Source organism: Sceloporus occidentalis, unplaced genomic scaffold, assembly GCF_023333645.1.
Source record: "Sceloporus occidentalis isolate IW3139 unplaced genomic scaffold, rSceOcc1.0.p SCAF_329, whole genome shotgun sequence".
NCBI lineage: Eukaryota > Metazoa > Chordata > Lepidosauria > Squamata > Phrynosomatidae > Sceloporus > Sceloporus occidentalis.
Window position 1 is genome coordinate 384,986 of NW_028317309.1, and position 10,930 is coordinate 395,915.

At 43.9% G+C, this 10,930-nt stretch overlaps 1 protein-coding gene across 1 annotated transcript; it reads right to left on the reverse strand.

The window, feature by feature from the left end:
* Positions 1-1,895: 1,895 nt before the first annotated feature.
* Positions 1,896-5,545, reverse strand: LOC149274471 (leucine-rich repeat, immunoglobulin-like domain and transmembrane domain-containing protein 2). The gene is made up of 3 exons (XM_089505443.1): positions 5,436-5,545; positions 3,260-4,041; positions 1,896-2,707 (listed from the first exon to the last, which is right to left on the reverse strand). Exons 1-3 carry the CDS (start codon positions 5,543-5,545, stop codon positions 1,896-1,898), a joined length of 1,704 nt encoding a protein of 567 aa, XP_089361569.1.
* Between the last annotated feature and the right edge of the window lie 5,385 nt (positions 5,546-10,930).

Here is a 10,930-nt window from a genome sequence, read left to right on the forward strand (position 1 = left end):
ACCTATTATGTATCTATAATGTTAATATTTACTATTTAGTATTATTTTTAATTTACGCATTATGTACCTATAATGTTAATATTATTATTTATTATTTAGTATTACTATTTACCTATTATGTATCTATAATGTTAATACTAATCTTACTATTTAGTATGATTTACTTATTATGTATCTATAATGTTAATATTTTTATGTATTATTTAGTATTATTATTTATTATTTACCTATTATCTATCTATAATATTATTATTTAGTATTATCATCTATTTTTTACATTTTATGTATCCATACTGAAGAGGGTGACTTGACATTTTGATAATTTGTATTTAGGGGTTTGAGACGTATAAACAGAATTTGACGACAGAAAAGAACCAATTGGGCCATCCAACAGCATTTTTTTTTTCTTGCTGTGAAGACTTCCGTTATCCAAAATGCAGGGGCCAAGGGGCAACTTAAAGATCTGAAAATCTGATTTGAAGATTTTGGGCCACTGCCTCCTGAAACACGTGTTGTATAACATGGAATTTAGCACGTGGTCCTAGAGTATTGAGGGGTACTAGAGTAATAAGGACTTATTTCAGCATTATTTACTAACTGGATCCCTTCTGTGCTCCCTTCGGTGTTTATTTTTTATGCGTAATGGGCAAAAGAGTCCATAGTGTCCATCGAGTATATTGGGCTGGATTTAACTATATTGATGTATTGATGGGCAACCAGGCGGCACTTTGTCAGCACTCCCCATTCAGCTTCCATATTACACCATTAATAAGTTTAACGTGGGGGTCTAAATTGCCTCCCTTCATTAAAAAGTATTTAAAAAAATAATAACGTACGTTGGGCAGGGTGGGCTTTCAGCTAGGAAATAACAATACAATAACGAAAAACAAAAGATGAATAGGTAAAAATACCATATAATATATATAACTTTTATTAAGAGCCAATTGCAAATAATTAGAGATATAAATTAAACAAATCAACAAAGGAAGACTTAAAACCTAGGACAGAATATTTTTGTACAATTCCTGAGATTAAACATTAAGAATTATTATATTCTAATAATGTCCAGTGGTATTGTAGTGCACTTTTGCCATAAATATAAGGAAAAAAAATAAGAATTAGTTAATATTTATTGAATGTACATAGTACATTTTAATTTTGAATATAAAGATAGATATAAAAAAAAAAAATACGATTTATATACAGTTTAGAGAGACCCAAAAGTCCCGATATTACTGCCTTATATCAGCTGGTTCTCTGTGCAGTTCAAACGTGTATTCTTAGACAATAATTAAGAAGAAAAAACACAAAAAGAAAGCAAAAAACATTAAGTGAAAGCAATGGATATGATATACTGTGCAGGTCTTTAGCAAAGGCATCGTAATAACAGTTAAATGGGAAAAGAAGTATATTTTTGGGGACCCCAGATCAATTAAAGGTCCAGTCATATCTGTTTTTTTTCACTCGGGGATCCAAGTTTAGGTAAAAGAGCAGTTTTTCACTTTAAAAAAATGGTCATTTACTTTAACGGCTTATTTGCCTTTCTGGTATCGGAGCAGCATCTTTGCGTGTAACATACATGAACGTCTGATGCTGCTACACGCGTTGCCTGCTGAACAGACCAACACGCCATCAACCTGATTGGAGCGAGACCACGAGACTGTCCTCCAGGGTAAGCAGCGTGCCGGAAAAACAAAAAATTCACGTGACTTCCATTAAAAGAAATCACCGCCATTAAAATCAGTGAGGTTTTAGTCTGTCGTAAGTTTCTGCCCTTGGGTTTCTTCTTGGATATCGTATGTTGGGGCAAACATTGGAAAATAACCCATTGGTTCTTCTGGGGGGGGACTCAAAACTTGGACCAATAAGTCCAGAGGACGTAAAAGCCATGGCTTTTAATAAAGTTCTGCCGGATTCCTGTTGTCTGGTTTGGCCTTGTTTATTTTTTCTTCCGAACACCTCCTTCTCCGATTCTCGTCGTTGGTTTCGCGGTGGCACAGACCCTCCTCGCTGCTGGCCTGTAGACTGTCGAAGGTGCTTTCTTTGGTGTTCTCTTTCCGAAGAGTTTTTTGGGCCTTACGTTTCTGCCTGCAAAGCCCTACGCACTTCTCCAAGCAGTTGAACCTTGTCTCTGTGGTACACGCGTACATCGCGGCGGGAACCGCCAGCACCATGGCGCACACAATCACGATTATGTGAATGAGCTTCTCTCTTTGTTCCAGTTCACTGATGTCACTTCCTGTCATGAACACAATGCACTGGCCCTTCCTAGGGGGTTGACTCTTCAAGGTGATACACACTTCGTATTTGGTGGCCGGCGACAAATCATTCACCGAGTAGGTATAAATGCCGGGGCCGATATTTATCACGTCCTTGTCCGCGTCATCGTACCGGCCAAAGTAGATGGTATACCAGGTCTCCGACGGGTTCTCCGTCGCTGCGAACCATTCCAGGGCGATTCCGTAGACAGTCTGTTTGGAAATTCTAACATCTATGAAAACGTTCTCCTCGGAAGAAGATGGCGGGACGGAGTAGGCCTGGAATGTCGATGGATCTTCTGCTTTTGGAGGCTGAACGCTCAGAAATATTGACGTGGAAGCGTTGCCCAGGAAATTTGTGGCTACGCAGTTGTATGTTCCTGCATCTGTAGGGTTCACGGAAGGGATGGCCATTTCTGATTTAATGGTATCTTCGTCAACGGTAGATACTACAAGAATGGAAAAGGTACAGGTGAAATTAGGCTGGTAGCTGTGTTTGCCATAGCACGAGGGCCAAATTCTATTTCTCCTGGGACTTGACTGTTCCTCTACGCTCTGCTGTAGGATGACCACGTTGACTATTTGTGTTCCTGGACAAACTGGGGCGTCCAGATCTGGGAGAGACTTAGCAGGTCTACAAATGCTAGTAAGGATTCAGGCTAAATTAACCTTTTGTACATTAAATTAAAAAAAAGGACATGGCATTTGTCCTTAACCAGATGTTCCAAATGATGTCTTGCCTCTATACCCTATATCTCGTTATGCTTTCCATAATTAATGTATTTAATAGTTGGAAATACTTGAACTTTGCTAATGTTCTGAAAAAATCTAGTTTTAAAGAACAAGCACATGTATATGTATTGTTGGGAAAAATAGGCAGACTATATGGGGCCGAAGTGGGCCGGCCTTCCGGCGCGTGCTAAGGTTACAAATCATTTTCTGTTCCGGCGTAATTATTTTTCTAGGCTATGTTTTTTGACGAGACCACTAACAGAACGTACCATTAAATGCTTTAATGATCTTTTTCCCATGGGTCCACCATATAGATGGTGTAGGAGCTGCTTTCACCAGACATGTAAAGGTGGCATTGTGTCCCACGTGGACGGTGACATTGGTGACCGCTGCCGAGATCACTGGCTTCGTGCATTCATTTAGTTCCACCTCATGGAAGGACTTTCCTGCCTTGGAATCTGGACTCGCGCACACTAAATAGGGGTTCATCAGTATTATAGGGGGGCTCACAGACTTGACAAAGTCGACGAAACCCCTGAGACGGCAGTCGCACGTCCACGGGTTGTCATGTAAAGCTAGGACAGCACTGGAACGGGCTTCTGCTCTGCCTTCTGATCCATAAGCCGTCTGGTACAGAGGCCAGTTGTAAAAGACGTCTCTGGAGATGATGGTAAGCTGATTGAAGGATAAGTCTAAGTAGGTCAGGTTTGCCAGGAACCTCAACGCATGCTCAGGTAGGACATCCAACCTGTTATGTTTCAAGTCCAAGATTTTCAGGCCGGGGGTATTTTGAAATGCCGTCCACGGGATGGAACTTAGCTTGTTCCCTTGTAGCCGAAGCTCCTTCAGACTCTTGACATCTTCCAGGCTTTTCAGGTGCATGACAGTGATGTTGTTAAAGTTAAGCCATAGGTGCTCCAAGCTGCTGATCCCACCAAATGAGCCTCTGGACAACTCCGTCAGATGGCATTTTTCGATTCTAATTTTGCGAATGTCTGAAGGGATGTCTTCCGGTATTCTTCTGAGGGACGATGACATGCAAAGCAGTGTTCTGAAGAAAAAGCGGGAGAACAATCACATCACAGTTCTCATCCCTTTGCGGGATGCGGGTATGAGGTCAGGTCGCTGTCGGTGGGCGATCCCGCTGATGTTACGGAACACGCACTATTTTTAATGGGAAAGTGAGCGGGGTGTGGGACGTGGCGCAAGAGTTTCCCCTTAGTGACCCGGGGAGCTCCCAGTTATGGAAATAAGTAGAAGTTATAAACTGATTTGAACTAAATAGCTGAAAGTAGGGAAAGTAGGGAAAGTGAAATGTAGGAATGAAGGGGGGAAGGAAAGAAGGAAGGAAGGAAGGAAGGAAGGAAGGAAGGAAGGAAGGAAGGGGGAGGGAAGGAAGGGGAAGGAGGGAGGAGGGAAATGGAGGAACGAAGCAGGGGGATGGAAGGAAGGAATGGAGGGGGAAAGGAAGGAAGGAAGGAAGGAAGGAAGGAAGGAAGAAGGGAAAGAAGGAGGGAAGATATGAAGGAAGGAAGGAAGGAAGGACGGAAGGAAGGGGAAGAAAAGAGGAAAATTAAAGAACGAAGGGGGGAGAAAGGAAGGAGTGAAATAAAGGAAGGGAGGAGGGAGGGAGGGAGGGAGAGAGGGAAGGAAGGAAGGAAGAAAGGAAAGAAGAGAAGGAAGGAAGGAGAGAGATTTTGGTAAAACTTGCAGTATAAGGGTAAGTTGTGGCTTTTGTATCTACGTCAATGTTAAGTTGTAATAAATACAAAAAAAAACTATTTTTTATATGAGATTGTTAAAACATCATCTCATTTTAAAATGCAAAAACATAAAATGTTGGTTTCTAGCTTACAATTTAAAAAAAAAAAACATTTTCATGAATAATTTGGATCCTAGGATCAGGAAATAAAATAAAAGAGAATAAAAAATAATTTCTAGATAACAAAAAAGATCAACTGCAAAAAATTTAAATCCCGGGGGACAGGAAATAAAATAAAACAAGAAAAGAAAGTTTATAATGAGAGAAAATGAAACACTTAAGAAAGCAAAATTAATAAAAATTGTATATATATATTATACATTTATTTTCTGCAATCAGTACACGGGTCATAAATTACATTCTTTTCGATGTAAAAAAAAGCATTTTTTTTTATTTGAGCAGCATTGAATATAATATTTTTAAAATTAAAAAGGGAAAACATTTTTTACATTTTAAAAAAAAAGCATATCATTTTTAAAATGAAAAAAATCTATTTAATATTTTTTTAAAAAAGCTGCGGTTGACAAATAAAATGCAAAAAAAAAAATGTAAAAAAAATTAAAAAAAATAAAAGATTTTGGTGTCCAGCAGTAGTCTTAGATGATGAGGTCAGCGTTACTAATCTCGATCCCAGGGACAGGAAAGAAACTAAAATTAAATTTTGAATTCCTATTTGAACTTGCCTGCCGAATGTATCATTGGAACAGGAGCACCCGGTGACACACGAAGAGGAAGACCGGCCGACCTCGACCAATAGAAGCAGGAAGAGAAAATGCTGCCAAGCCGCATCCATATTCCGGCTATAGAACGCACTGTTTAGTTTATCCTGCGAGGCGCGGACGGTGCTAACAAAGCCCAAATCCTATTAGCGCTAATCTGAGCTGACGTAGCAGGCAAGGTAGGAGATGGCATTCAACCTGGAGAGTTAAGGGGTCCGGTGATGGGATCAGGGGAGTGGTTAATATGTTTACTGAGAGGGAGGTAGATAAGTGGGACAGCTTCCCAGCAGAGGTGGTAGAGGGTAATACAGTGAGGGTATTAAACACGCATGGAATAGGCATATGGCTCCTGAATCTAAGACGAGACCAACGACTTATTAAGGTTTAACTCTTTACAGCAGGAGAAACGGGCGACTAGACGGGGGCCGAATGGGGGCCGACCTGGCTGCTGTTAAGTTTAAAAATAATTTTCGTTTACGGTGTTATTATTTTTCTAGCCACTGGATGGCTCTCATGGCTTATTTTTGCTCTATAGACGCTGCCCGAGCCTAAACATGGAAACATAGAATGTGCCGGCAGATCGGCCTTATTCGCCCCATTAGCCTCTACCATTTCTTTTGGGAGGCTGTTCCACCTATGCACCACCCTCTTGGTAAAGTAAAACTTCCTTTTATACTTATACATACTTGTATACTTTCTGAATTATTGGCTTGTGTCTGTTCAGCGATAATTTGGTGGATTTTCTTCTAGCCGGGTCACTGGAGGTGGAAGTGAGGGGGTCTGGGGCGGAAATGGCCAGAAGTGTGGACACCCACCCGCCCGGAGAGCCACCTGCCAACGCTCAGCTAGTCAAGGACTCATGGGCATTCCTTGGGAACTCTCCATGTTTCTCCCGGAGACCCTGGAGTCACTCCATGCCCCCCAACCAGGTTTTATTGCAGGTCAGCAGGACCGCCCCCTGACCTCAGCGAGACCGCCCACAGACCTCAGCAGGACCGCCTACTGACCTCAGCGGGACCGCCTACCTGCATTCTCGAAAAAGGGAGATCTCCGGTTGGCTGGAGCCTGGATGTTCCCGGGTATGCTCAGGTCTGCAACAGATCTCCATCGCTTTTCACAGCTCCCTCTGCCAATCAGAGGAGCTCACTGGATCTCCCCAACTAGCCCAAGATCCCTACGGGGCAACTACTTAAGACAGCAAGACTGTCCAGTAAAAAACAGGACCCTTGGGGGGTGCAAAGCAGACACCATTTTTTTTCTTTTAATGGTTTTTTTTTGTCTCAACGTCTTTGTTAATAAACTTTATTTAGTAATTTATTAATTATTAACCCCACAATAGGTGTTCTATATAAGATTCCGATACACAGTATGAAAAGTGGTTTTATCACCATAGCAACCAACGGAAGAATGGCGCAATCACCAGGAACATCCCATTGGCTGCCACATTAACAATAATAATAATAATAATCCTTCATAAAAAAAAACCTACCAATGATATACCTCAAAACTATAATTAAATAAAAATAATACAAATTAAATCTAAACAAAAAAACAGGAAATATTGTAATTATGTTATTATTATTGTAATGATTTTTATTATATTAATTAATAATATGTACGGCTCTCCTTCAAGCCTAAAAATACTCCTTGAGTTGTTACTAGTGAACCTAATTATTAAATAATGTTTAACGCACTTAATAGTAAAAAAAAAATAACTAAATAAACGTTCGGGTAACCATAGCAACGGGGTTTTCAGTCCTAGAGACCCAATGCAACGTTTTCCACATTCGTCGTCACCGCCTCCGGGCGCCATTTTGGTGGCGACATTTGGCCGGCGCTTGGTCTCCAGGAAGATGGCGGCCAGGAATAAGGAAGTGCAGTGAAACGCAGACACTTCCGGTCAGTAACTTCCGGCTACTTTGAAATCATTTCTGAAACAGGGTAGACCCAGCAGCAGGTCAGCGCCGAGTGTTTTATTTTCCACATATTTCGCTATTATAATCCCGAATTTAACTTTGTTTATCGCACTTCAACTCCATAAGCAAAGTTAAAATATTTTTTGGGTATTTTTAATTATTTTTATACAACCTATGTATCATTTATTTATTAATTGATTAATTTTTAACATATATATATATGGTAATTTGGAGACTTATTAGTATAATAATAATAACTATACAGATATATGATATATATATATATATAAAAATAATAATTCGAAAAAAAAAACAATAAAAAAAAAATAAATAAATAAAATGAACATTTTATGAGCAGATTTACACCATCCGGTTGTCGGACTCTGCCGGCTGGTGCGGGACTGTTGGCAGCTATGCTTCTGCCGCTCCCATCGTTTCCCGAGGAATATTTAACATTCTGAGATACTTCCTGCAGGGGACCGGATCCTGTGACTCCGTGACTCCGTGACTCCGTGACTCCGTGACTCCGTGACTCCGTGACAATGAGCAACCCGGAGAAGGAGAGGACCGAAAATGTCTTGGCTCTGACCTTGGAGATCGTCTACCTGCTGACTGGAGAAGTGAGTGAGCGTCGCGGGCACGGCGGGTCGCTGATACTTCCGTCCGCTCGGCGTTTCCCATTACGTTTTGTTTGTAGGTGTTTAGTAAATTGGCATTTCGCACGAGAGGGGACGTATTTTCAGGTAGCACCAGCCCGGGTGACCTGTGTACAGAGAACCTTACGCTTGGAGACGATTGTGATGTGGAAGCCTAGAACCTGCCGGCAGATCGCTCGTCGGTCTTCAATCTTAACCGGCCGTTGGTCACGAGCCGTATGTCTATCCCACGCGTGTTTAACCCCCCTCGCTGTATTACCCTCTACCACCTCTGCTGTGTGTGAGTGTGAGTGTGTGTGTTAGTATTGTGGAAAATATGGGTGGTCCTTGATATAAACTTCCTATAAAGTGATAATATAACTGGGGATGCTAGACTGCTCCGTGTTGCTAGAAATGTGATTGGCTGTTGCTTCAGTGATGTCAGTGGGCGTTATACTGAGCATATTATGCAGCCGGGGGAGGGGTTAAATGAGACCGAATCCACACTTTTCCACAGAAAATCCACTCCAGCGTGCATTAAAAATACAATTTCGGGCACCAGACTGTCTTATTGCTTCTCCTGCTCTACAGAACTACATCGTTGTGAAGCGACAGAGCGTGTACACGGCAGACAGTGGTAGTCCATGCGCGGCGGGGGTCAGCAGGAACCAGAACCAAAGCAAGGCGGCTCCAACTCACTTGAGAAACATTGACCAGAAGGTCGTGGATCTGACCAACAGGATCCTTCAGCTGCTGACTGGAGAGGTGAGAGAGGAAGGGAATCGCCTCACACAGTTTGGAATGAGTTTGAATGGTATGATGTCATCGTGGGTTTTTTTTCAGGTACCTGTAAGGTGTGATGATGTCACCGTCCATTTCTCTATGGAGGAATGGGAATATTTAGAGGGACACAAGGAGCTTTACGAGGACTTCATGACGGAGAATCCCCAGCCCCGCAGCTTGTCAGGTAAGTGGAGCCGTGTTCATTGGCTGGGTTCCTTTAACCCCTTAATCTCAATTTACATGACGTAATACCGAAGCCACTCGAATCCATCGCATCACAGCTGGTTCAAGTCTCTTCATTTATATTGAAATTATAAGAAAGGGGGGTAAAATCAGCTCAGATCAGGGAAAGACCCTCAGTGACACTTAACTGACCCGACCACTGGAGGTTATGATGGAAGCTTTTTAGTAGCCAATGCACCCAACAGACGTTTAACCCCTTAAGGGACAGGCTGGGTTTTTTGGGGGGGGGGCGGGTTGTTTGTTCCCTTCATGACAAGTTATGTATTGGGGGTTTTCTTTCTGGACAAGAAGGGCTTTCTTCAGATACCGTTTATTGATCATATCATCTACATTCCTATAAAAAAATATCATTTAACCAGATTTCTCTACTGAAAATATGTTTTATTTCCTGTAGCTGATCCAAGCGAAACCACGAAAAGCAAAATGGCGGATGACTCCGGCACCCCGACTCCTTCACGCTCTGTGAGCGGAGGTATAAGCGGCGTCAAGACCAACCCGGCAGCCACGTATGTCGGGGCAATCGAGCCGCAGAGGCGGTGTATGGAGGGAGAAGAGGAGGTGGCTGCTCCCGCGGATCACATACAGGAAGAACATATATCGATATACGTCAACGAAGAAGTCGGCTCTTGTGAAGAAGAGAATGCCACCGACATTTATGCAACCAATGGCTACCGACCTGAAGAAGATCCGTCTTCTACCACCGAAGGGCCAAGCAGAGTGATTATTCTTGACCCTGACGTGGAGACGTGCCCAGAGGCGACGTATTTCCATGGTAACGTAGATCCCGACCTCACGGAAACCAACTACGGAGACGTTAGAGAAACCTACGACAGGTTTAGCGACACGTCTCACCGTGCGCTGTACTACGCGGAGGAGCCGCGCGCGCGCCTCGCCTGCGAGGGGTGCTTTTCCAGCGCGTCGGATCTCGAGAGACACCAGGCGGTCCGCAAAGGCAAGAAGCTGCGGTGCTCGCGATGCGAGAAGTCCTTCTGCCACCGGTCCGAGCTCCTCCGGCACGAGCAGGTCCACACGGGCCAGAAGCCGTTCTCGTGCTCGGAGTGCGGAAGGAACTACACGAGCAAATCGAACCTCCTCACGCACATGGCGCTCCACACGGGAGAGAAGCCGTACTCGTGCGCCGACTGCGAGAGATGCTTCACCAACCGCTCGCATCTGGCCAGGCATCGGCTGATTCACACGGGGCAGAGGCCGTTTTCCTGCTCGGAGTGCGGGAAGTGCTTCTCCAGCAGAGGACATCTCGTGAGGCACCAGCGCAGCCACACCGGCGAGAAGCCGTACCCTTGTTCCGTTTGCGGGAAGTGCTTCGTCGACTACTCGGCTCTGGTCCGGCATCAGCGGATTCACACCGGAGACCGGCCCTTTCCGTGTTCCGTGTGCGGGAAGCGCTTCACCAGTAGCTCGCACCTGTCCGTCCACCTGCGCATTCACACGGGAGAGAAGCCCTTCTCGTGTTCGGCGTGCGCGAAGTGCTTCTCGGATTACTCCAGCCTGGTTAGACATCAGAGGACTCACACGGGAGTCTCGCCCTTCTCGTGTTCGGAATGCGGCAAATCCTTTAGCAGCAAATCCAATCTTGTTACGCACCAAAGAGTTCACACGGGAGAAAGGGGGAGGCCCGTCTCGTGCCCTGAATGCGGGACGTGTTTCGCCAACAAATCGAGTCTCGTGAAACATCAGAAGATTCACGTGGACAACACGATGGGTTTCCTGCACTAATATTGGGCAAAAACGGGGGGAAAAAACAACTGGGGGTGATTAATAAATGCTACGCAAAGGGCAGGCTGGCCTGGAGGGCAGGGGACAATCTCCTCCAAGGCTGTTCTGAGTTAAACCAGCACGGTCACAGGGGCCGGAATGCACC